At 36.6% G+C, this 27,817-nt stretch overlaps 1 protein-coding gene across 4 annotated transcripts in view; it reads left to right on the forward strand.

Moving 5' to 3' along the window:
- The window catches only part of AHI1 (Abelson helper integration site 1), a 91,883-nt gene that overhangs the window by 33,375 nt on the left and 30,691 nt on the right, over positions 1 to 27,817 (forward strand). For all 4 annotated transcript variants that reach the window (XM_033056446.1, XM_033056447.1, XM_033056448.1 and 1 more), the window contains exon 19: positions 12,005 to 12,122. In XM_033056446.1, coding sequence (XP_032912337.1) covers positions 12,005 to 12,122 — 118 coding nt within the window. The remainder of the gene's footprint in view (positions 1 to 12,004; positions 12,123 to 27,817) is intronic.

Here is a 27,817-nt window from a genome sequence, read left to right on the forward strand (position 1 = left end):
ACAATGGAAGAATCCATACTGGACAGGTACAGTCCCCAAGGGGATGTTGTCTGGTGGAGGATTGATACTAAAGCAGTTGCAAAGAGCAAAAAAAAAAAAAGAAGAGTCAAAAAGACAAGTTACTATGCACTAACCTCACTCTACTGTCTCACCCTTCCATTGCCTTTCCAAAAGGATTGAGTGTAATGTCATGTCAAAAGCAAGGAGACTGGGGATTAGAAAGGAGAAAAAAGAGGTTCCTGAAGTGGAGACAGACAAAGAGGGATGAAAAGTTTTTCGTTGGTTGGGTGTTTTACTATTTGTCTTGTTTCTCAATACCCAAATTGGTAATTAAAGCTTTTGTAATTGGCAATAAATTTAATTAAATTAAATTCCCCAACTTGAGACAATTTTGCATTCAACAAGGATACAGAATGTTCCTAAATAGCACTGTGGAGTTATAATTACTTTGCACAATGACATGAACCACATTTGAGTTTGCATTTACTGTTTTTCATTTTGAAGTGCTTTTGAGTACGTGTAGGTTTTTTTTAATGTAGCTTTAGGTTTTGTCTGCATTAATAAGTAGTGAATCACAAAAGCAGATGAGTAGATGAAAGCAGTTGTTGCTGAGGTTGCTATAACTACTGTCATCATGCTTTAGGGGTTTTACTTTGGATTAGATTTAGTCTGGTTCCTTGACTTTGGCATCTCCATTAGGCCTAAACTTTGAAACTGGAAGAAAGCTGTCCCACAGACCTTCACACAGACCACAGATTTGTGAACTTCCAGTGAACCCCTTCATGAAGTACCACATGGTAGCTGTCATGGATAACAGTAGCATGCTGTTTCTGCCTTTCAATTACAGGTGATCTGACACAAGGAGGCGAATCTTGTTTCTACTTAATGCTCATTCTGTTCCTGCTCACCTATAAAGTGAGTGCTGCTGCCTCACTTGGTATTGTTTATCAGGGAAAGGCACAACATGGAGAGAACAGAGCATGTAGCCTTCTGTCTGGGACAAGTACTCCAGGAAGATACTCCACGATAAATTTTTTTTTCTGGATGTCTGGTCATATGATGAAAAAGATGAGGTTAGAGAGTTTATGAGAGTCTTTATCATTGCAACTGTTTGCTCCCAGATTAACCAGTGGTTCTGGATTAGCAGATTTAGCATGTAGAAGTTCCATGTTACAGTGTGACTAGATGAAATAGATAAGCCTACAACTGTGTTTGACATAATAGCTTTCAGCCACTGGAGTTTTGTAACCCTAGATTTCCACTGACTAGTTTGGGATGAGTAAGTCCGCAGTGAGCAGAGTAATGACCTTTGTTTTTGACAGCATCCTCCAAGCCCTCTACCTGTGTGGAAGATGTTAAAAATTTCATCTGAGTCCTCTCACTGTGTGAGTTTCCAAACTGTACAGGATGGTGGTTGAAAGAATCCACATCCAGTTTGGTATGTGTCACATAACAGTAGTGATTGTCAACACTGAGAGTGCTTCCTTGCAGGGCTTTATGAACCACTGAGGTATTGGGGAGGAGATTACTTTGAAAGGAGTCTTGATGCTAATCTTTTCAGTGATCCAACATGAGACTCAGGGGAGAGTGGTAGATACTTTTCAAGCAGGGATAAGATCATTTTTTGCATGTGGCTGCAGTATTGCCTGCCTGATTTACCACATTTTGGACAACCCCAGAGTAAAATATAAAACATTAAAATTTAAAATTCCTACTACTTTGGAATTGGAAATTAGATTTTAATGTGTGTGTAATTCCCTTTTTCATATGAAAATTATGCATGTTTGTAAGTGCAGGCTTTTCTGGAAGGCTTATTAGAATGCACACTCACATGAATGGTTTGCTAAAGTGTTTGTCAAAGTAGAACTCTTAAGTTGCCATTCAGCCACATGTGTGAGAATGTGCTAATATTTCTGGGAACAGACAAGTGAAAATGGAGAAAGATGACTTTAGGAAACCACACAAAAGGTGGCTTGTTGCCCTGTGGTCAAGTTGGAACATTAAAAATCCAGTTGAGAACACAGGTGTTACCGTGTATGTATTTCACAGAATCAAAGAATATGTTGAATTGGAAGGAACCTCCAGAGATCAAGTCCAAGTCCTGACGCTGTACAGCACCAACCCCAAGAGTCACACCATGTGCCCAAGAGCATCGTTCACACACTTCTTGAACTCTGTCACACTGGTGCTGTCACCACTTCCCTGGGGAGCCTGTTCCAGTGCCCAGCCACCCTCTGGGTGAAAAATCTTTTGCTGATACTCAACCTAAACCTCCCCTAACACAACTTTAGACCATTCCCTCAGGTCCTGTCACCGGTCAGTCCCTGCTCCTTCCCTTCCCCTCATGAGGAAGTTGTAATGCAGTGTGGGGTCTCACTTCAGTCACCTCCTCCAGGCTGAACAGACCAAGTGACCACAGCCACTCCTCATACAGCTTCCCCTTCAGCCCCTTCACCATCTTTGTTTCTGTCCTTTGGACACTCTCTAATAGTTTAATGTCTTTCTTGTGTTGTGGCACCCAAAACTGCCCCCAGCATTTGAGGTGAGGCTGCCACAGTGCAGAGTAGTCCTGGTCTTCAGCTCATGTTTGCATGCCCTTGTCACAGACATGTAGGAAATACCATGTTGGGACAAGCATGATGGCAGCATACCTTGTAGACCTGGCCTAAGATTGCACCTGGAGTCATGTTTTATGAGACAAAGGTGCTGGAACACACAGACAGCAAATATGCCAACATGGGGTCTCTGGTTTTAACATGTGTCAACTTACAAGCTTAACCACTAGATTTAAAACTAACTTTAAAGTGTAGAGTTTGGAGTTCTGTGACTTAGATACAGGATTGGAAAATGTGACGTCAATACATTAAAATTTGGGTTAAGTTAGATAGAGAGAATACTCTTATCCTGTATTACCTTGGGTTCTTTGCCTTATAACCCGTGCCCCCTTTCCAGGTCCTGTTAGAATGAACAGTTTTTTTATTTTCCTGTTTTTCTTCTTTTTACCTAAACATGAACCTTAATGAATGATAGATTAAGTTTCTTTTCTTCTCTTCTGCAGCATTGCCATTCTAATTAGCTGAGAAATTAGGACCAGGAGTTGACTATTGTGCTAAAGCTTTAGCAGTTCACAAAAGCTAAGAACTTTTGATACAAAAGGTAAAAATTAATTTCTGTATGAAAGCAGAATGCAGAATTAGCTTCTGTACCACACAGAGTAGTGAATCTTGGCAGCAGTTATTATTTATCTCTACCTCAAGGAACAATGCTAATGTATGATTCTATTCATGGAAGTTTTTGATAGGAAAATATTTGACTCATCTCTGGCTCTTGGAAGTGCTCATAAGTGTTTTTCATTCAATGTTACTATTTATGTTTTGTAAATTTCACTTTCATCTAGCAGTGAAAAAACCCATTTATAACTATCCATAACAAGTGATATATGTTGTGTAGGTACGGAGAGAAGAGTTTTCTTTGAAGATATGGTATTCTAGCTCTGAAATGGGGCCTTTAGATGTTTGATGCCTTTGTAGCACTTAGGAATAGCATCTGTCTATACTCTGTAGTACTAGTCTTGGAATCAATTGCATGTTGACTGTTTTATCTCTCAATATATGAGTGCTTCTAAGTTAAAGTATGATTACCTTTTCCAGTCCTTACTTCATGATGTATTTCTGAAAAGCGTTATTAAAAGGTTGTCAAAGTGGTTACCAAAATGTGGATACTTAACATATTAAATGTGATGTTAGGCAAGTAGAATGTAAAATACTCTTTCCTATGTACAGAAATGCTTACAACTATTTGTTTTTTGTCCTTTGAGTATATTTATTACTGTGGCATAATTAATAAAGAAGTAAGTACTGTAAGAGAATCCAGGAGCCTGTGTCTTGGATTGCATGAAATGTACTGAACTTCCATCACTGAGCTGTATATCTGTAATATATATTCATAAATGATGCTTTGGTGTAATATACATCAAATACTATACTGTTTAGTCTTTTCAGATGGTCTCCATTTAGAATTTAGTGGACATCAAAATACGTCTTTTTGTGTTAAAGTAGAACAGAATTTAAGGCCACCGCTATTAAGAAAAAAATGTGCAATCCTTTTGGGGAACACATAAACATGATACTGAGCCATCAAGTGGAAGAAGACAAACTTGTGTTTTTGTCTTCAACAAAGACCTAGAGGCAGAGCTGGATGCCCAAGTTGTTTGTATTTTTTTTGTGCTACCATTTTCAGTCTCATAAGAATCTGTCCTCTGGTTCACCTTAGTTTTGGCAAATTCTGAAATTTCGTACTTGACTTCTGGGCTTTAGTGCAGATGTGGAAGATGAGAGTTCTAGAGTAACTTACTACAACTTCTACCTGGAGATGGAAAACCAGAGTTTATAGTACATGAGGTACTGAGGACTCTTTTTAAAACACTGCCTATTCTGTGAATATTCTTGGCCTAGTACGAGATAATGCTGCAGTGCCTCTAAAGGCTGAAATAGCTGTTTCACTTGATCATGCCTACAATACAAATTTTTTATCTACAAACTACCGGGAAAGGTACTGGTATTCTATCTTATCATATGTATAAGAAATGTGAAGTATTTTTGGAACCTCTTTTTTAGTTTTTTATCATACTAGTAGAGAACGCCATCCTGTGATATGGGCAGTCATTTTTCATATGACCTGCGCAATGCATCTCACTGGATGAGAGCTTTTAAATTAAATAGGTGGGTTTTTTAATAGTGATGTAGGCTTTTCCCTATTCCTGTATTCGTCTTTAGAATGCTAGGAAATGCTCTTACTCTAAAAAGTTTTATTGCAATTATTAGTTTACACAAAGGTACTCCCAGCTGCAGATTCTAAGGATGTATTTTATAAGCCATGATGTATCTGATACCCTGTAAACCTGTGCTTTTCATTTACTATGTAAAAATAGTTTTTATAAAGCTCTTTTGTATTTGCCATGCAGATTCTGTTGAATCACCGTGATTTCAAAAACTGATTGTTTATATGAAATGGCTGAATTATTGCTAGAAGCTTTATATAGATAAAATACTTTATAGCATATGATAGTTTTGCTAGAATTTTACTTTGTCTTTAAGAAATGTTTCATTATAAAGTAAGGTTTTAGAAATTGTGATGAATTTTTTTTGGCAATTCATTATATTTTCTAGGTTTAATAAAGTTACGTGTGTTAGAAAAAGTTGAACAAATAGCAGATTTTTTTCTGTGATGCTTTGCTTGCTTGATTTCCTCTCCCCTGCACTCTGAAAAATCTTAAAAAGCAGGCCAGGTTCTTATAATATGTTACATTTCTCTGTGTCAGTAGATTTTTTGCCTAATAAGATTTTTTAAAAATACATTCTTCATTTTTAGGAACCACCAGGTGAATTTTAACACAACACAGTTAAAATAGATGTGTGTGCTGGTTTTGCCTGGCTTAGAGTCAAACCATGACCTCTTTCAGCACTGTATGTTTCTCAGTGGGTTATGTTTTTTATAAATGGTATACCAGCCAGAAAATGAATTGTATTCATTTTAAGCACAAAAATACACCATTATGATAATTTTATCAGAGGGCAAAATAAGATGGTGTTAAGAATTTTTTACTGTGTGAGGATTTTATTGGCTGGTTCTTTAATTTTGTTTTCAGTTTTCCATATTAGCTTTCTTGCCATGAAAATCTGTACAGTTAAGGAGGAGTTACTTACTGATTAAGCATTTTTACTGTGTATGGGTTTTACTGATTGGTTCTTTAATTTTGTTTCCAGTCTTACCATATTACCTTTCTTGTCATAAATGTTGCTAAAGTTACAAAGTTTAATAACTCAGTGTTTGTTTTGTCCCTGCTGAGCAAAGTTAAACAGGGCTATCTGAGTACTGCTATATTTATTCAAATAGTATTAAAGCAGAGGAAGCTGGATTCATTCATGTTAAAACCCAGCAAATTACTTCTCCTTCTGCCAACTGGCTTGTTTCTCAACAACCAAGATGTTAAGAAAGCAGTTTTTATTAGAAACTTTTAATTAGAGAAAAATACCATAAATGGGCACTGAGTCAATTTATAACATTGTTGACAACTTTGGTAATTTTTATCGGGGCTGTGATAGAACTTCTTGCAACATGAAGAACATTCTTCCTGCCTGAAAGGAGGTTGTGGCAAGGCGGGGATTGGCCTCTTCTCCTGGGCAGCAAGTGGCAGGACAAGAGGAAAAGGCCACAAGATGCATCAGAAGAGGTTCAGGTTGGAAATCAGAACGAATTTCTTCACTGAAAGGGTGGTTAAGCATTAGAACATCTGTCCAGAGAGGTGGTGTAGTCATGATTCCTTGAAATGTTCAGGAAATGTCTGGATTTGGCACATAGTGCTGTGGCTTAGCTGACAAGGTGGTGTTTGTTCAAATTCTGGACTCAATGATCTTGGAGGTCTTTGCCAACTCAATGACTCTGTGTTGGGTGCAGAAAGGAAATGGGTCATGGATCAAACAGCAAGAGACTATAGCTGAGAGTTAAAGAATTATATACAAGATGAAGCTTAGAGTATAACCAAATACAGGGGAGACTGGAGGCAGTGTATGGTGTGTGTGGTAGGTGGGGTTAAACACCTCTGAGTGGTTGCATGATTACCAGAAGCTCTTTACTCTTTTTAGAGTCATAATGTCCTAATGTCCTTTACCAGCAGGTACAAAGGAATAGGTTTGTAAATTTATTTGACAAAATGTGAGTTAGAAGATTTTCTGGTGTCTTATTTTCCATACTAGAAAAATAAAAGGAAAACTATATTTGTATTGTTTATGAGGGACAAGTTACATCCATCTTTCATTTGCACAAAAAAGAAGCTATTTTAAAATTAACTACTGAAGTAATGGATTTTTTTTCCCTGGTCATAAGTTTGTTGGTAGCACTAACCGTAACATGAGGTCACAGTTTATGTAGTAACCTACTTGGCTATTACTGAATAATACAGATCTACTTACTGTTATTGGTGGTGACATTGCCCATTTCTGCTAGAATGTGTTTATCTAGGCATGTTCTTAGACTGAAATGCCAATTTTATCCAATCCAGGAAAGGTCGTTCTCTGTGTGTGTAATGGCTAAGTCTAGTGTATAACCAAGCCTTTATTTAACTGTTTTGTGTCTTGTGCAAAGATTTTAGTATTCCTTGTAGCTAAATCAAAGAATCTTACTATTCCAAGTGTTTATAGCAATCTTAATTTCTCCTTAACATTTTTTTTAAAGACAGAAAAAAAAAAAGGGAATAAAGTGTTTGGAATAACGTATAATTGAAGTGCAGGACTCTGGCAGACCTAAGGAACTGAATAGACATAATTACTTCGTAGTGAGATTTAACATCTGTAGACAGTGACTGAACTGTAGGATCAAGCCCCTGTTAGTGTCAGTTTTCATTTGTATGTAAATCTGGTCACTTTGGGACCTGTATAGGGAAAAACAGCTGAGCACTCAAGTTAAAAGGAAACCATATTGCCAAGATATTGCCAGGTAGACAAGTAAGAGAACTGTAGGAAGCATCAGTGGAACATACTTGCTTGATACAAGCGAAGTAAATCTGTTTCAGTTTTGCATCTGTGTGTGGATAATATCTCATTTTAGCCGTGTTTGGCTTTTCTGCTTAGTTTAGAGCTATGTAAGAGCAGAATAGATTATCTCTAAGTGATTGCAGGACCCTACCATAGTAGAATCCCAGCTTTCGTTTGAGTCTTTTTAGTGCTGCTATCAAAGAAATGATCGTACTTTTACAAAGATGTAAACTTGATTCAAACTTAGATTGCAAATTTAAAAACTGTAGTGCCATATTCCTACTTTAAGCATATTGCCTAGGTATTTTCTTCTTACTTTAAAAAAAAAAATCAGATTGTGTTGTGGGTTTTTTTTTTATTTCAGATTCACCTTTTAAATTCTGAAGAATCATAATGCTTCTAAACTGTCTTTAAAAGCAGTGTCCTAGAGACAAGCTTTCACAAGAGAAATTTGAAACTAAGAGATTCAGAAGTAATACAGAGCCAACAAATGTCATTTGGCTTGGAAGTATATGTGAAAATGTTGATTGTATTGATTGAAAGGTCATGAAATTGCATTCTTAGGAAAAGAGAAATTACTTTTGCCACCTTGTCAAATCTTAGAGTGTTCTATTTTTTGTCTCATGCAATTCGCTTTTAATGTGAAAACTAGTTGCACTGAAAATATGTATTTGCATAATTTGCATAGAGCTGTCCTAACACAAAAAAGAAAATGCAAATCATGTTTGTTTAAGCCTGGCAAAAATTATGTAGGCATCTTTATTGTGACGGAATGTTTTAACTCTTTGTTTTACTCAATCCACAGTAGTATCAAACTGTGTCTTTGATAATGCTGTGGTTTATGCATGAAGAAAGCATAGCCTGTTGTGAAAAATAAGTAAATTCATGGTTGGCTATCTTAGCCAACTTTGCTCGTTGTTGTAAAGGTATTTAGCAATGATTTCCCACAGCATGCATTTCAAAAAAAATGATTGCTTCATTGTGTTCTGTTGGTAGTCTTATGTCTGCCTGTTGTAGAATTATTTTTCATGGGATAGTGTACTTTACCTGGTAACAGTTGTGCTTGAATCACTATTCCTCACTTTTTAGCTGATTGCTTCCCATTTCTGTTACAATGTTGTGCCTTTTTTTCCTCCTTGGGCCATTTAGTGATTTAAATAATACTTGAGAGCTAGTGGCAGAAAGGTCGTTAAAACTCTGGTTTTGTCTCTACTTTGGATGGGCAATTTTTTATGGCTCACCTGAATTCAGCTTCCCTGCCATCAAGGTGAGGAATGAAACTTCCTGCTTTGACTTAAAACTTCATTTTTAATATCTCTTATTAAAAAGGTTTTTATATTGTTTTTAAGGCCTTGGACAGAAAGGAAGTGTTCTAACACTTATGCTGCATTGTAGAATGGATGATTTTCTTAAATCCTCAAGGCTGCACATTCAGTCTTCTCTTGTGTATATCTTGTTGCATTTGATTTAAAAGCGTGCTATACTCTCATGTATGGTGAGATATAGTCTGCATAATATAGCGTATATAGTCCTGCATAATACAGCAGGAAGATAAAGATAAGTGAATTAAGTGTTGGACTGGAATAATTTTCATAGAGTTCCATATCACATATAATTTGTTCAAGGACCAGAATCAAGACAAGCTTAGCTTCATAATTCTTCCTTCCAGGATGAACTGGGGAGACATTTATTAAGACTTAGTTTTCAATAGTTTGCTCTATCTTTTTTCATTTGATTTTCAAAGGCCAGTATATTCAACGTATCTTCATTTCCTGGTATTATCTGAAACCTAATTTTTGATAGCAAATTTGAAAGAGACTTCCATTAAAGTATTTGACTGGAAAACCTCCGTTTGTCTTATAGTGTAGCGTGCACTTAGCAAGAAATTCATGCAAAGGGGAGATCTTCTCATTTATCTAGGGAAAAAGGCTTTCCCTAGAGTTTACAGTAGATTAAAGAAGATGGAACATTGGGAAGCTGAGCTAAAAACATTTGCAGAACAGATTATTTTTTCTGCATTTGAGTAAATATGTAAGCTAATGGCTTTCCATCTTTTTTTTTGTATCAGAGAAAACTTTATATTAAAGAAACTTGCTTGCATATGTAAATGTAAGAAAAGCAGGTTGGTTTTGTTGTTGCAGTTGTTCAGAAAAACAGGACTCCATTCTGATAACATTTTCCAGCTACTGTTTCCTACCCTTCATTTAAATTTGTATGCTGTAGTAAAATCTAACAGGTTTAATGCTTTTTTAGGATCATGTTCAATGATTAATCTGATTTTCTTTCTTGCTTTCCTTTCAGTCAGTTTTGGAGTGTAGTCATTACAATTGTGCACTTTTGCTGCAAGATTCCTTGTTATTCTAAGATAGTTTTTACTCTAAACTTTCCTCATTAGAATTAAATCCCTATTCCTGCACAAAAACAGACACATTAAGATGAAGTTCAAGTGTAGTGGTGCAGAGCAGATGGTGGCACATGCCCTCTGACCCAGTCAAGTAATTCAACACACATTTTTGCTGCTATATGACCTGCATTTCACTAGACCTGCCAATACTCAAATATTATGCATTATTGAATTGAATAATATTTATTGAATTACAGAAATAATAGTTATATAAAATATATCATTTTTGAGATGGGTAAACCAAAGTGAATTGGTTATTGTCTCTTTTTTAAAACAGAATTTGCAAGCCAGTAGTTTGAAAATTTGCAAAATATCATTGGCCCACAGTTGAAGTTTAAGGTTCTGATCTAGAGTTTACTGAAGCCAAAGGTAGTGCTCCACTGATTGGAAGCTTTTAGTTGGATTAAGTGACCATATGCTTTTATTCAATATGATGAAATAGGCTTTTGAGAGGGTCAAGAATTATGTTGTCTTATGTAAATAACACTCAAGAATTTTAGTATATTAATGTCTTGCTTGAAGAAAGTTACAGATATTTTATTTAAGGCCTATTTTTCTTCTGTTTTGGCTGTGGTGTATTAAGGCAGTGAAAACAGATTTGACAAGCAATAAAATTCTCAATTGGATCAACCAAAAACTTAAGATCATTAAATTTTTTTCATAGACTATATTGGAAAATATGACAAGAGTAACATTTGGGAAGGGCTTTTTCTTTGTAATAGTTGTATGTACAGTAATTTCACGAATACAAGCCGCACTGTTTTGACCAAAATTTTGCTCCCATACCGTGAAAGCAGCTAATATTCAGGTGCAGCCAATATGTGAATAATTTTCTGACATTTTCAACCCTGGGAGTGCAAACCAAGTCAGTGCAAACTGCAAAGTCGAGCTCCTGCCAGTAAAACCCGGCATTTACGCGGTTGTTACAAACTGGTTACTTTGTTGCGCGGCGGGTGGAGCTGCTCTGTGCAGGCAGCACAGGGGGTGGGGAAGGCGGGGCAGCTCTCTCCTGCTTAGCCCTGCAGCTCAGGGGGAAGGCGGGGCAGCTCTCTCCTGCTTAGCCCTGCAGCTCGGGGGAAGCAGGGGCTCTCTCCTGCTTGGCCCCGCGGCTCGGGGGGCTCCCGTCCCCGCGTGCCACCGCCGCAGGAGCAGGCAGGCTACATCCCCCACTCCCATGGCCGCCGCAGGTGCCGGCAGGCTCTGTGCCCGCCCTGCCACCGAGCGGCAGTGCCGAGCTGGGCCACCCAGCCCTGTCGGCAGCCCCGAGTCCTCACAGCCCAAGCCCAGCCAGTAAACTCCGCCCTGCCGCCGTTCTGTTACTATTTGGCAACTTTGTTGCACACGGGTCCTCGCTGCGAACACAGAGCGACTTATACTCGGGTGCGGCTTATTTATGGACAAAAACCAAAATGTTTGCCAACACCCGGCCATGCGGCTTATACTCAGTGCGGCTTGTATTCGTGAATTTACTGTATTTCAGTAAAATCCACAGGAAAACAGATTTTAACTACATTATTTTTGTTGCTATGGAAATTAGGACTGAAATTATATTATGTGTAATTTACGTGTAGGAAGTGTCTGGGATTTTGGTGTTTATTGCTTTGCAGAAATCAGTTCCGTGCTAGGAGTGGTTTAAGATTTTTTTTTCTATAGTGGTGGGTATCTCTTCATGGATGTAGTGTAGTTTGAGTACTCAAAAATGAGAAATTCTTTTACATTTATACGTTTATGAACATACGTACATTTATTCTTATTTTCATACACAAAGATGCAACAAAATGCTGGTTCAAGCAATTCTGTTTAATTGTTTGCACTGCTTGAGAGTTAGTATCCATATATAAGCATACAGCTCAGTTTAGGGCTGTGACAGTGATTTTTCCAAGTCTGTATTTCCAAATACTAAGAAAAAATAAATATTGAAGTTGTTAGTCATCATCAACTTGAGTTTTAATTTTTTCCTAGAATTTAATAGTTATTTGCAGTAAGCAAATATTTCTCTTCTAGCTATTGCATCAGTAAGTCACCCAGGAAATTACACTTCACTTTCTGATTTGTCTTCCTGTTACAGGCAAACTCAAATCTCTTGCTTCCTGCACCATCATCTCTGTCACCACACTCCAAGCTAAGACTACCGGGTGCTCTGAGTATTCCACTGAATCCTCTGTATTCTTTCACTGCTGAAAGTGGTAAGATTCTTTTTTTTTCACTCTTTGTATGGAAGGGGTGATAACTTCTATGAGAATTTTTTGTTTTCTGCCTTTGCAAATTTTACTGCGGAGCTCTTTCAGCAACTAACCGAGTTTGGTTATATGCGATACTGTTTATAAAGTGCAGTGTGATACAGTCCAATGCTGATGCATGTTTCTTTGTAATATTTTGTTTTTCTTTAAGCTGTACAACTATTTATCAGTGTTGTAAGTTCATAGAAGAGGATGAGATTTTCAGCTTTTCTTAATTTAATACTTGAGTAAGCATTGAAATATTATCAAAATATCTTAAATATGGACAGTCAAAAATAATAGAATTTAAAAACATATATACTAATATAGAACCACAGTGCTTGATAGTCTATTGACTGTAGTTTTTAATCTATTTTTAGATTTTTTTTCCCTAAATTTATTTTGTATTGAAAGATTTTGAGAAAAAGGTAAGCAATGCAATGTACATTTGTGATGTTTACTTTGCTAATACCTGCTTCATTGCTAATCACAGTATTTAATAATAAAATTTAGAATTTCATGCTATTTTTTCTTTTTCTGGGCACCTGTTAAATAAGGCAGAAAATTGGCACCTTAATTTTGAAGTGTTGTTGTTTTGTATCCTTACGAAGAGTAAAAAGAATTCCATAGGGAGGGTGGAATATATAATGAAATAAAAACAGGTAATAGAGATTTAAAATGTAGATTGTAAAGATAGGAATAATCTCTATAATTATATGGAATTATCTCCTAAAGGCAGACAGTTTTTTTCACAAATGAAGTTAGATTACTTTTTCTGAGCAGCTGAGGAAATGGTCCTTAGCATGGTCTAAAAGATTGAACTCTGGTCTCAGAATCACTCTTAGTCACTAATTCACAATGCAAATGGCCGTACAACAATTAACTTCAGTATTTTACCTAAACAAAAGAGCTAGAAGCTATAATAATATTAATCTGTTGCTGAACGGATGTATGTTATTTCCATAGTGTGTAAATCTTACAGAGGCGGTAGAACACACATGCTTACATGTTTTGAATGCTTAAAATAAGTGGGCTAACCTTTTAAAGAACATTAATATATACAGTAATTTCACGATTATAAACTGCACCATTTTGACTAAAATTTTGCTCCCACCCCGGAAATGCGGCTTACACTCAGGAGCGGCTAATATGTGAAAAATTTTCTGAAATTTCCAACCCTGGAAGTGCAGCTGAGGTGCCGAGCTGAGCACCAGCCAGTAAAACCCGGGATTCCGCGATTGTTACAAATTGGTTACTCTGTTGCGCGGTGGGTGCCGGTGGGCTCTGTCCCCGCCTGCCACCGCGGGGCAATGCTGGGCCAGGGCGAGCGAGCCCGGTGGCAGCGGCGGCTGGCCCCGAGCAGCTCCGCCGAGCCGCAGCGCCGAGCTGGGCCACCCGGCCCCGTCGGTAGCCCCGAGCGGGCTGAGCCCGCGCAGCCTGAGCCAAGCCAGTAAACCCCGCGATCCCGCGATTCTGTTACTATTTGGCAACTTTGTTGCACGCGGATCCTCGCTGTGAACGACAGAGCGGCTTATACTCGGGTGCGGCTTGTGTATGGACAAAGAATGAAATGTTGCCAACACCCGGAGATGCGGCTTATAGTCAGTGCGGCTTGTAATTGTGAAATTACTGTACTTTTAAATTGTTCTACATGGCTATTCCTAGTATTGCTCAAACCAAGGAATTTAATTTTCTTGAATTTTACTTTATGAAGAAACACAGATGAAAGTGTTGATGGAAACTTCCTAAATAGCATGAGAGAACATAGGTGTATGTTACAGCTGTTCATGAACAGTCTGTGATTTTGTTTCCGAAACTGACTGATACTTCTAAGATGATCCACAGGTCTGGGATAATATTTATACAAGGGAAGCAACTAAAAAAGAAAATATATTAAGGAAGAAGCCATGAGAACAGAAAGATTTTTAAGGAAAGGCAACCATAAAAATACTAGTGGACCACAATTGAAACAGATTTTTCTGTAGGAAAATATTTTTAAAATGTGTATTACTTCTCTGTCATTTTCTGGGCCTCCAAGTTGTTCTACTGTAGACTTATTTTCAGTGAAACATGGAAAAAATTTACTAACCTATTTCGTCATTCCCCATTGGTTATAAACTGTGAAGATAAGTGCTGGTGTTCATAGTGCCTAACCGCCAGTTAAATTTTGCTTTTGAATAATAGAAAATCTGTACTTAAACACATCTATTGATTTATTGGTTGTGCTGGCAAGACAGAACCTTTATTTTCTGTGTTGGTTTTATATACTAAATATATTTTCATTTTGTACTTATGTTAATTGGGATGTTGTATTGTTAACAATTGCCTGTACTAGAGATCCAGCAGGTGGTTACATATTCCTGAAGGTTATTTTGACAGTTCAGTTCTGTCAGCTTTTGCAGTGCATCTTATAGCAAAATTCAGAATTCCCATTTACATGTGTAAACCTTTGTTAGCAATATATTTAATCATGTAACTAGTGTATGTGTATGCTCTAATAGTTTGATAGGGTGGTAGCTGATATTAGGTAGTATGGGCAGTGTAGTAGCCTGAATATATGCAGCCCATTCTTTTTAAAGGACAGTTCAATTGTCTTGGTCTTGCCTGAGGTAGGAAACCGTGGAAAAGACAGTGTTTCCATCTATGTGCTGTATAGGCAGTGGCAGTAATACAGCAGATCTTTCCTGATTTTTAAATCTTTTCATATCCAGATACATTTGCAGAATCAGATGTATGTGACTTTGTAATATGGTACTTGAAATAAAAGTAGTATTCATTGCTATGGCTTTTAAATATGTGTGTTTGTTTTGATAAATGAGTTTTGTATACCCTGACATATTATGTGTTTTGGCTTTTCTTGAAGTGCATAGTTTCACAGGTTTATAGGCTTTGACGAAGCCCCGGTCTTATTGTGCTATTTATTCTGCTATTTCCCCACTTCCCTCAAGATCAGTAAGCTCATGGATGCTGAGGCAAGGCTGCCTGTGTTTCCAACCAGTTTGCTCTAAATTAAGTAAGTAATTAATCATCTGATAGAAAGCTTCCATATCTTTCTCAAGGACAGAATATTCTTTATGTGAGATGAGTAAAGACAAGATCATGATATTATTGACTGTGGAGCCCAACCGTCCTCCTTAAAGTGGATTCTCTTAGAGCTCATGACTGTCCATTTGGGTTTTGAGTATGCCTAAGGATAGAGACTCCAAAACATCTCTGGACAACCTATTACAATATTTGGCTGTTCGCTCAGGAGAGGATTTTTAATTATCTTTAAATTATACTTTGTGTATTTCAGTCTGCATTGGTGCATGGGATTATTTCTCCCCTAGTTCAGGACTTGGCATTTCCCCTTGTTGAACTTCGAGAGATTCTTGTTGGTGCATTTGTGTGGCCTGTTATGGCACCTCTGAATGGCAACATGTCCCTCTGCTATATCAGCCCCTCCTCCCAGATTTTTATCATCTGCTGATTCATTGAGGGTACACTCAGTCCTGTCATCCAGGTCATTAATGGAGAAGTTCAAGTGTGGGCTCTTGACATCGACCTGTGGAGTGCACCACTGGTCTAAAGTCTCCGGTTAGATTTCACGTGAGTGGTTACAAACCTCTAAACTCTCCAACTCAGCCAGCTTCCAGTCTGCTGCACTGTTTGTTTTGCACAGTGCACACTTGAGCTGTTCATCTGTGAGAATGTTATGGGGGGACAGTGTTGAAAGTCTTGCCAGATTCAAGGTTAACATCTACTGCTTTCCACTTGATTCTATGCAGTGCTGGGCAAGAGATAGTTTTGTCAAGAGCATGGTTAGAAATGCTAGAAAATAGTCAAATAGTAATTTAGCAAAGAAATAGTAATTAGCAAATTACTATTTGTCAAATAGTAATTAGCAAAATAAGTGCCACAAAGCAGGTACAAGACATGGATCTACTTATTTTTATTTGTTATGTATAAAGCCCTTCATTAGAGGCATTTCATCAGATTTAACAATTATGTAACTAAAGAAAATGTGCATCATATGCCTTCCTCTCACAAGATTATTTTAAATCTGAGGGAAAGGCATGGAACTTGGTTTCCTTACCTTCTGTCATGATAGCCTGTTAGCTGAAATTTTTCATCAGGAATGTGACTCATTTTACCACATCAAGATAGTTTTTGTGTGTGTCTCAATATACTTTTAGCTGTGCTCATAGCTATTTCAATAGTTTGTAAAGTTTGCTAGATGTTTGTCTTGGGAGAAAGTCATCCCCTTTGAGTTTTATTTCTGTAATTTTGATTCATGAAGTTTTATGGGTGTTTAGTACTGTAAAGAATCTGTCCCTAAAGGTACATAATATTTAAGGTTGCTGAACTTCTTTTCTTCTTCCTTTCCTTTTTTTTTTTTGCCCTTCCTTGGCAATACAATTTGATTAAGATCTGTCTTTGATAGTCAGAATTGAGGTTCTACCTTACCTGTGCTGTATAGCTCTGGTTACACTCATGCTTAGTGCTAGTTTTATCGTACCTGGCCTGTAGTGCTGTTCTGCAGCACTGCACTGTAGTGTATCCAGGACTTTGTGTTAAACATTCAGGTCTCTTTCTTCTCATATGCTCCTCTTTCATTACTTCTTCCAGGATGACCCATTTCCTAGTTGTTATTTTTTAAACAAATAGGGAAGTAGCAAAAGCTCCAGATTTTCAATTGCTCATTCTAGCTGACAGACATTAAAATCTTCTCTGTTTTTTTTTTCTTTTGTCTTTCCTCCTTAAGACTGTGAGCATCTTTGGACAGTGAAATCACCTTCCTATGAGACACTGTTTTGCAGGTCTGTGGCATGCCATGAAAGAAATATCCGGCATCTTTGGGCTTTATTCAACAGTGACTCTTCAGTAACTACCATTATGTTCAGGACATGCTTTCTAAAATAAGTTTTAGGTTTCAAGTCATTGTAATTAACAGTGACCCTAATTGTTAGTTATGTAGGAGATTTAAGCTTGACTATAAATACTACACAGATCTGTTCACTGAAATTTGGACTTCAATAAAACCAGTTAATTAAACTTGCTCTTAAAAATTAATTACGTATGTGCTAGAAACGTGATGGTTCTTGTATCTTTAAAGAAAATCTCAAAAACAAAAAACACAACATTTTGGCAGGGTTGAGAACAATTAGAAATTTTCTCTCCATTAACACAACTGACAGTCAAAGGTGTTTTCCACCTATATAAAGGGAAAGCTTCAAAGCACTCTTTATTGCTCTCTAAAGATATTAACAAAACTGACTTCAAATTATAGGCCTCTGTTAAATTTGATAGACTATTTAAAACTGCTTCTTTCAGACTCAAGCAAATGGTGAAATAGATTTCCACATCAAAGACATCAGAAATATATATGCATCAGTTAAATGTTCTTAAAATACCATCTTTATTCTTAGGGTTCTTTTAGAATCAGAAAACAGAGATACTCAAAGTAGCAAAATTCACATTGTGCAGAGATGCTGCAGAAACGCAACAGCTGCAGTCTCATATGTATGTTAAATAATTGATTTTTTTTTCCCAGTGTTTCATACTTTCTCCCCAACTCTGTAACATCTGTCCTGCAGTATTCCAACACTGGAGGAATTGGATGGGTTTGTTTGGGTTTTTTGGCAGGTATATGCCTTTCACATAATTTTGTGCCACTCAAGGAAGAACATCTGCAGAAAGCTTGTTCAGTTGGCCTTACTCTTTTCATTTTTTACTAAGAAAATCTTAGGGGAAAGAAGACTTATACAAACTGTAATTGAAAATTTATCGAATGAACAATTGAATTAAATTTCATTATTCTAATTACTTATTCTAATTTGAGAATAATCATCAACAAAGTATTCCCAAGAGATACTTAGGCAACAGAGTATGTATTAATTGAAGGGTGTATGTATGAATATATAGTCCAAGATGAAATACAATATTTGTGGTATTTCTTGAAAGAAGTGGTTGAAAGACATAAGATGACTAAAAGAAACCATGTGATACAGGTGGCAGCATTGCCATCTTCCCTGCACTACTGTGCTGAAAATATGTAATTTTGACCTTGAGAGGCAACATTTTTGTTTGGAGGGAGTGCCAGTGGGAGTGCCCATTGGAGAAATCTGTTACTGGGATCCAGTCCATGCAGACAAATCAAATGGCACACAGATCACTGAATACATACTTCTTCTTTTTTTTTTTTTTAATACTAGCATATTAGTGTTAATACTGCATTTTAACAAATAATTTTTTAGCATAGAAGTGAAATATCTTCATATTCACATTTAAGAGAAATATCTTGAGTGTGTGTAAAAGACTTCTTGCCAAGAATATAAACTTTGTTTTGTTTTGAAAGAATCTGGGTATATCTGTTCCCTGTTGAATTGTAATGTATGCTGCCTCATTAGCCCACCCAGCAGCTTCATTTAGATTTCCTGTGATGGTGAAAGCAATTAAGCCTGCAGGGCTGCACAGATCAGAGCTATGGAAATGGTGTAGCAATTTGCCATAAAGTCTAAGTCCCATTGACATTTTTCTTTTTGTCCCTACATCTTCCTAAAATTGAGGCAGAAGCATATTATAATGAAGAGAACCAAATACATACCTAAAAGTGGTTTGGAACCCACACTGTTGGTTGGAGGTGGTTTGAGTGTAGTACAATCTGCTAGGAGGAATAGATAATGATAGGAAACTAGTTTTATTTTATTTATGAAAAAACTTAGAGAAGGCAAGTAGGTAATGTATAATAATTTCACAAAGTTTCTCAATTTCATTAGCATCGGTGAGTCTGCTAGCCTATCTTTGTGTTATTGGCCGAGAAAATAATGAAGTGATGTTATGAGGCCTGTGCAAAATGGTTTAGTTATCTTTGCATTGGTTACCTGATCTATTTATCTTTTCTGTTTATTATTCCTACTACTACTCCCTCCTTCTTCTACACAGGGAGAAATGCAAGTTTCCTGTCCTCTAAGGGATAGTCCTAATGGCCTCAATGTGATCAGGTAGTCCAGTGAACGAAATATGTTTTGATTAGCAGTCTGCTACTCATTAAGTCTGGAACTGGAGAGAAATGCAGAACATTTTTAGTATGTCCTGTAGAGGTGCTGCCAACATAGGAAGTGATACATGAGAATAAATGCTTGCGGAGAGGTTAGCTTCCTGCAAGCTGCAATCTGCTGCTAGTAGATTATGTCATGTGTTTGAAAAACGGGAATGCGCATCAAGATGAAAGAAATAAGTGCCTAGTACTTGTCTCTCACTTTTCTATGTTCTTACACAGTTTTCTGTCTTCCTGCTCTGTCACATATCCGAAGAACTAATTCCACCTGACACACTTTTCAGAAATTGAAACTTTGAAAAATTTTCAAGAGAATTGTTCTAATATTTTTATGGGAATGAATTTTTTTTAATATGACCCTTTTCATTTAATTATTCTAGTGGGACACTGATGCCAAAAAATTAAAATTTTTGCCTAGTATTTTCCTACATTCCTAAATGTAGAAATGTGAGTTGCTTTCTGTTATTACAAGAAATACCTTATTGCAACTTAGCAGAATTCTCACGTTTTCTGTAATTTGTAGGATGTAATTGATTTTAACTCTGTGGGCTGGATCAAGTATGTATGTTTTCTTTCTTCTGGAAACTGAATTACTTAAGCATCTCCACCACTATTTGGTCTGGATAACAATAATGCAGAATACTGGCACTTTTTAAGTGAGTAAACTTGACTTGGTTTAGTCTCTTGGTTTTTGAGTATATTATTCCGTTGTGAGATTTTTTTTCTCCTATTAACCAAAGACGAACACACCTTTATAAGCCTTTGCTTTAAAGATTACTGCATAGTCACTAAGAATTTATTATAATGAGTTAAGTTTTAGATCCAGTTAGCAGATTTTCTCTTTATATTTCAAAAGATGGTAGGAGAACTCAGTAGAGAGAAATCACCAGCTCAACATCACAGATCAGCTCTCAGCAAGTGTCAACTGACGTAATTATACTGATGTTTGCTAAAAGTATTTTTATCATAAGCAGAAGAGCATTAAGTCTAAAGTGCTTTTTATATGTGTCTGTTAATTTGAATGGGAACTCCCCTGGGGAAAATGATCATTCATTTTAAGATATTCATATCTCTCACTTTGACTTAAGGGAAATGTGTAAGAGAAGGGAGAAAGAAAATAAAACTTTTTTAGTGTTATTATTTGCTTATAACGCAATGGAAGAACTGAAAAATACAGCACAGCTTACAGATACTTTTCTTAAAGGTGGTTTTTTTTTAAAACAATAGGAACATCTATCACAAGATGTTTTTGTTCTTTTTCAATACCTCCTTCTTTTATAACCTATTTGGCTATACATTTTGAAGTAGCTATGACTCAGTTTCTTCAGTGCAAATAGATTGCAAAGGCTTGTGATGTTCCAGCTTACAGCTGAATTTGGCAGTAAATAAAAATTAAGAGTATCAGGACACACCTGTGGCTTCATCATGTCTTACAGGCAGCTCAGGCCATTCTGCAGGGGAAGGAACTTCCTCAGACTTCTATGACCCTACTGTGCTGCCCACATCACTGGACAGTGTCAGAGTTCTGGCTCAAGGCACAAGTGCAGGTCTCTGTTTTAAGGTAGAAGAGCTGGGTGTTTACATTTATAAAATGAATAGTAAAAATCACTTTTTAATTTGAAAACATAAGTTATATGAATAGATTCATCTAACCACAAAAATGTTCCAGAATAGTAAAGGCACAGAGACATAACCATTAACATTAATGACAGTGTAGTTCTTCTATTGTAAAAGGTTGCTTATCCAGTTTCTTCTATCTGATTGATAAGATGTTATAAATGTCAGAAGAGTTTGTATTTTCTAGTTAAACTTGCTAGAATTGTTTATACTGAGATCAAAGATACACATGTTCCTTTATTATATGTTCTTTTTCATGTTTCTTCTAGGTAGGTTAATTAAAATATTTCTCTAAAAATTACACTAAATACAGAGCACAATAACAGCAATCTTTGAAGATTCCAAAAACTTTATCTAAAGAACACCATTTATATTTACTTGAAATTGGTGTATGTTAGGGTAATTACTGCTGAGCCTTCAGGCTAAAGGAAGTACTCTCAGCCAAATTATACAAGGGTGTGGATTAAATGAAGCATTACTCTCTGTTTGGCAGCAGTGGATATAAATTGCAAAATCAGGGTGTGACGTAGTACTGTGGAAAGTCTCTGCCAAAAGTGATTTGGCCTAAGTGTGCCCTTACTTTCTCAGTTATGTGGATCCTAAAACAACTGAATCTAATTAATTCCTGAGTAGAGAGGTCCTGTTAACTGTTTTGAGTCTGAGCTTGTCTGTAATTTTGGGCTATTGAGCCATGAGACAACAACATGCTTCAATGGTCACAGAGGGGGAGACAGTCCTTCTGCCAAGGCTGTGCCATAAAGTGTCAGTTCTCTTGTCCAGCAGAAAGCTTACATAAGCAAGGATGCTGTCTGTACAGCAATAAATGTGAGTGATAAAATGGGAAAATCGATTCCTGCTTGTGTTGCCCCAATCTTTGTTTCCTGTCATTTCCAGAAGAGTGGGGAAGACTGTACAAAAACCCTACTAGCTGTGAAGGTGCACAAGAGGTGGGCATCTCCATCTCCCAAGAGGAGACCAAGGCCGATTTTGACAAGTTACCAAAATCTAAGTGCATAAAAAAATAAAAAGAATCTATGTTTTAAACATACATTATCCATCCCATTTTGATACACATGCATACTTTTTCAACTGCTTTAAAAAACCTTTGCTAATTTTGTTGATAAATTTTTATGTGTGAAGAGATTAAACTTCCATGGATTCATATGCATCTTGTTACTCTCGTTGCTGAAGCACCAATTTCAGTGAGAGCAAACTTCCCTGACGTGATTAATTCTATTAATATAACACCTTTAAAGTTAACTTTGGGTGTATGTGGTCTGTAGTATGCTCTGCGGTAGGTTGTGGTACTAATGCATTTTGGTCGTTGTAGTTTGGTACGGTTCATGCTGGTCCTGTAGCAACTAATGGTAGAGGATGGTAGCTTGGGAAAGCATTAAGAAAGCAGAAGGCAGGTACAGAGAAGTGAGGGCTTCTATGGGTGTGTAACTCAGACTTTGCTGTTGTCACACAGTAGATTGCTGTTATATACAGAGCTGGCCTCAATGCGCTGCCTTGATCCAGATGAAAGGAGAGTTTCACTGGAGCCTGAATGTTCATCGTTAGCTTGCTTTCTTAACCTTCTAGCTCGCTGGACATTGTAGGGAACAGTGACTCGTTGTTTGTTTGCCTCAAATGAAGCTATAGAATTCTCTTAAAACTCTGCTTCTGATAACTTGTATTTGGGTGTTTTCTGCAACCTTATTGTATGCAGTGAAGGAAGAGATTGCAGAGCTTCTTGTGTTTTCCTCTCACAATCAGGGCTCAATTTCTTCAGTTTTTACTTCCTCAGGCAAAGAAAAAAGATTCAAGTGGCAAACAGACAAATTCAGAAAAACTCCTTTAGTGTCTCCCCTGCTCACTTGACCCTGGGCTTTGTTCTGGCTTGCTGGACAGTCCCTTTGCAGAATTCTGGTGAGAAGTTACTGGACTATGTAACAGATAGTATTCGACCCTCTGTATGTCATCTAAAGATTGATTCCAGCATACTGCATCCCCATGTGATTCTACATATCACAACCCCTTGTCCTGTCCTGTCCTGTCAATCTGTACTCCAGCTGTCTGTCTATGCTAGTTTCTGGTGTCTCATTGATTGGGGTTTTTACAGATTAGCTGAAGGGTGTTGCAGTGGTGTATCTTGATACAGGTCTTTCTGGAATCCTTTCAGAGCCTGACTGGTCAAAGGATGCAGACTGCTGCAGCTAATATGCCACATAATAAAATACAAAAAATTGGAGCTTCTTTCCAAACATGCATTGAGCATCTTTTGGTGTGAGAAATTGTTTAGTAGCAATTTGAAATGTCGTGAGAATTCATTTGCCAAACTTCTGACTGTCACTATGCATCTGCAGAGCATAATAAGATTCACTTTGTGAGGTGTTGTATTTTCAGGTGAAGACCTTGAATAGGTTTCATTTTCCTACTCCTTGCATCTTTGAGTTTTCATTAATGGATAATCACATTTAAGCAGAGTTCACCTCTGTAGTGAAAAAGGATGAACCTGTCCTTCATGCGGGTTGGTTTTGTTTTTTTTTTTGTGGTATCCATGAGGTGTGTCACCTCTTCTACTTATTCAGGAGAATGTTGTAACAGACATGCATGTTGTTAGTTGAAGAACTTCTGTTGTGAGCCAGGCCCTAGCTAAAACCAATCTGATCTTTCTTTCCTTTAAGAACTCCGAGCATGTTCTTGGAATTTTTCATTTTTTAAATAATTTAAAACAAAAATTCTGAATATAGATATATAGATTAACTAGTGGCAACTTTTCACCTTTTGTGTCCATCAGTTCAATCTAATATAATGTATGTTCTGCCAAATTGTATTTGCTTCAGATTTGGCTGCTTCTGCATAAAAAACAGCAACAAGAAGAAATGTAATTGTTCTGCTGTTATTTGCAAGATTTGGAGTGCAGTGCCTGCCTAATGCACATCTATAATGTATCACATCCTGTGTACCTTGATAACAACAGTACTTTATTGGAAATTTGTTTTCCTTCTGGTGCAGAACATAAAGGAAACTTCCATCTTTGTTTGCTACTCACACATGTAAAGGATCTTCAGCAGTTGAAACTGTGGTTTCAATTAAGACTCTTCCTGCAAATCAGCTTTTCTTACAAAAACAATTTTCAGAGTAAGTTCCAGGAATCACTCAAAGAGAACAAGGTGTGTCCAGGGTTGTCTGTATCACCAGTTCTTGAGTTAATAATTGGCACATAAGCGTGTGCAAAAACCATCTAGGAAGGTTTACTGAATAAGGCTATTAAAACATATGCTTTGAGACTTACAAACTTAAGAGTGTTACTAGACAATTTTCTGTGGTTTTCAGTAGTTTGCTCCTTTTGAAGAAGCAAATATTTGTAGCAGTTGGCAATGAAGTTAGTTTTAAAGAAACTCATATCATTCATAATGAATAGAAAATAGGTGATTCCTTTCAGAAAAGGCTATGGAGAAGAATTTCCTGTCCTTGAATATTTAGACCTTAATTGCTGTCCTCTAACTGATGATTATGGAAACTTAGTGCTTGCCACTTTTTTCTGGGTTTTGGCTTATTGGAGATGCTGTATAAGCATAGTCAGTAGTGATTTTAGCTGCAACTGGTAGTCAAACCAGAGTGGTCATATAATTAGGCTTACATGTCAAAGTACTGGAGTTTTTAAGAGTTTGGCACTACCTATGTGATGATGTGAAAAAAGTTAGTGTGGTATTGTGTTAAGTATTAAAAATGTATTTAATGATACTTTTAAAAATATTTAGTCAAATGGTATTGCTTCATTCAGAATTTAATTTTCATTATTAGTTTTGTTTACATCTTTCAATTTGCAGTGCAAATAGTCTTGCTTGCAAAATTCCTATACAAACAAGATACTAATTCACTGGATAAGACTGTTACTTCTATTTTCTGGCTTGCCTCTGAGATAGTGAAAATTCTTACTGTGTTCTAATCCCAGCTGTAGCATTTTGTGTTCCTGATTGAACCTTGGAGAGAATTCTGTTCCCTCCAGGATAATCCAGAGTTTTAGAAATGTGGTCTTAGCCTAGAGCTGGGCACAGCCACTCTTTATGAATCTGCCTGTCCTGATTTGCCTTCTTTTACCTCTCTTCAGGTACCACTGTTGTAAATTGAAGGGAGTATTGCCTCCTAATTATGTTCATTGGAAACATTTTCCGTGCTTATTTATTTTGTGTATCCCCACCTAAGACCCAAACATTCTAAAAATCCACTGCTGTAAAAGCAGCAACAGATTACTGTTGCATTCTAAAAAAATTTGCAGACCTTGTAGGTAAAGGAAACTGAAAATCAGTATCATTAAAATCTGTTCCCAACTGGATCTCCAATGTGTTGCTTTAATGTTGGACATAACATTTCAGTATCTTTCCCTATATAGCAAATTATACCAATATTAGTCTCAAGTGCTTTTTCATATGTTATTTACAAGGAATTATTTTCAGGTTTTTGTACCAAAGTGGATGCAGGCTATTATTTTATTTTCCTATACAATTGGATACTAATTAGAAAGGGCATGTTCTAATCACTGGTATGTAGAAAAACTCTTTCTAAAAGTAATTTGTTCATAAATTTTCTGATAATTCAAAAAGTGTGCATGTGGGAAAACTCTCATGGAGTAGTTTGGTTTCACCACACTCATATTTCCATGAAATATCTAACCAGTCTAATTTCTGAAATACAAAATGGAAAGTAAACGTGGAGATGTATTTAAAAGATACGATCTTCTATTTCTGAATATAGAACTATGTTTGCCATGAGCTTTATTCCTTACTCTTTTGATTTGAGCCCAAACTAAAAATCTTATATAATGGTTTCCTGAAATAGTGTCTGCCAATGGTCCTGGTTTGATAATCTATGAATTCTTTGGCTCTTTCATGTAATTTTCTGGTAACACTTTGTCAAAAATAACATTCAGTACTGGCTGAAAGTGCTAATGTCGTAGAGAAAGTAGTGGCTATTCTGGTAATGATAAAGACCTGAAATATCAAGCTGACTTATTTTTTCCAGCATACTGTACCTGATGCTGGTGATACTATTTTACCTTGAATATAAATGTTAGAAAAATGCTATGTAAGTTCTTCAAGCATTTGCAAGATTTGAATTTTTTTTTCTGTTTTTTTCCAATCAAGATGTAATTTGACGTTGTGAGGCTTACTGGGTAATATAGAAATTCAGTAGTTTATGCAGTAACTGGTTGTTTTTACTTAGCTGACAAGACTTTGCATTGCAAAGATGTGTTAATGGCTGATTTGGAAAGCTGTATGTCATATTTTAAGTACATTTTCTTACAACTTTCCACTTGTATAATGGCAAGCTAATTTGATTTAAGTAACTGAGTAACTATTGCTGAATTCCTGTTGTGGGAAGACCATGTGAAAAAAATTACTTTGTTTTCCGTCCTTGCATAATTTTCCTTTTTTGTCTTTTATCTGTAGTTAAGTACGTTTTTTTAAAGACACAAGTAGAGTCATAAAGTCATAAGGTACTTGAATATGAGAGTTGCAAATAGAGTTAAATTCTATTTAACTGTATTACATAGGAATTACCTCTATTAATAAATAAAATTTAATTGTTCTACATATTTTTAGAAAACAGATAATAATAAATCCTGCTTATGAGCTCCATTTCTTCTGATTCAGGGAGGATAACTTAAAGTAGAAGCAAAAATATTACTAAACCCAAAAGTGAAGGTTGCTACTGGAGTGTTGGGCATTTACAACTCCAAGGGACTGCAGTTTTTATGTTTCATAAGGTATTTGTCGATAGGGAGCACCACAAACTACATGTAATAGAATACAAAATAAATTTCTATTTTATTTTAGTTTGTTTGCTTTTAACTAGTCCAGGTGAGCTTAGCAAAACAAATAATGACTTTCTCGGGATATCTGCAGCACTAGAAGAAAAATAACTCTTATTAATACAAAGAATGCGTCACAGTCTGCATTTTCCTTACATCTTTATCTGCTATCTAAAACTTGTAAATAATGCTGCCAATCTGATTTCAGAATGCTGATGGTGTCTGTGCAGGTTTATTGATGTTAGCTGTAAAATCATTTTCTGTTCTCCAGGTTGTAGAAAGAAACAACTGGATATTATAACCTCTGCTCATTTTCAGTGATATCTACTGCCATTGTGATGTAATGTTAGAAGTTGTCGTAAATTAGCACGTTCCTGATTAGCAAGAACTCAATAAGTGTTCTTTACTTCAAAAGAATGCTTGGGACACGTGCTACTACTTGCATTGTTTATATATGGTACTGTAGAAACTTAACATTTGCAAGAAAAATGTGAGATGATGGTTTGATAAGATTACTCAGAAATAATTAAGTGGGTGTGTAGGCTGCTAAATGTATTTGATTTTAATCTCTAATTAAAAAGTTGGATTTTTTAATTGTTTTTGTGATGCAATAGTTTTTACTTCATTATGCTTCTTGTAAATAGAGGCCAAATTCTGCCTTTCACTTAGTGCCTAAGTACAGAATAAATGTTTTCAAATGAAACCCAAAGCCAGTGACAGACAGACTATCTCTATAGTCCTTCTTGTGGAGGGTTATTTGCAGAGCAAACACACGTATGTGCCCTTGTATACCTTGAACCAGGAATGAAAATGATGGCTAACCTTGAATGAATATCTCTATGCATTCTTTTGGCTGATGGGAGATATAATTATGTTGTGGGATCTGACACTGCCAGAAGCATAGTGTTTTCATGTTGGTGCTGTCTGATTCTGAGGTCTCTTATATGAGGATTGGAATTGGCTGATGTTACAGCAAAGGTATCTCTCTGTGAATCTACAGGTGTGAATTTAAGCCTTGCTCTGTTCCACTGCTCCAGCGTTCACTTAACTCTGCTGCAAGGACAAGCTACCTGGTCACCTGAGCTGTGGAATCACACAACCAGATGCATTAGCTAGAGATAGCTGCATCAATCCTTGGATAAGGAAGTTTCTGTGTTAAAGCACACTAGAGCAATTTCTCTCTCACTTCATGAAAACTGTGACTTA

This window comes from Catharus ustulatus, chromosome 3, assembly GCF_009819885.2.
Source record: "Catharus ustulatus isolate bCatUst1 chromosome 3, bCatUst1.pri.v2, whole genome shotgun sequence".
NCBI classification, from domain to species: domain Eukaryota; kingdom Metazoa; phylum Chordata; class Aves; order Passeriformes; family Turdidae; genus Catharus; species Catharus ustulatus.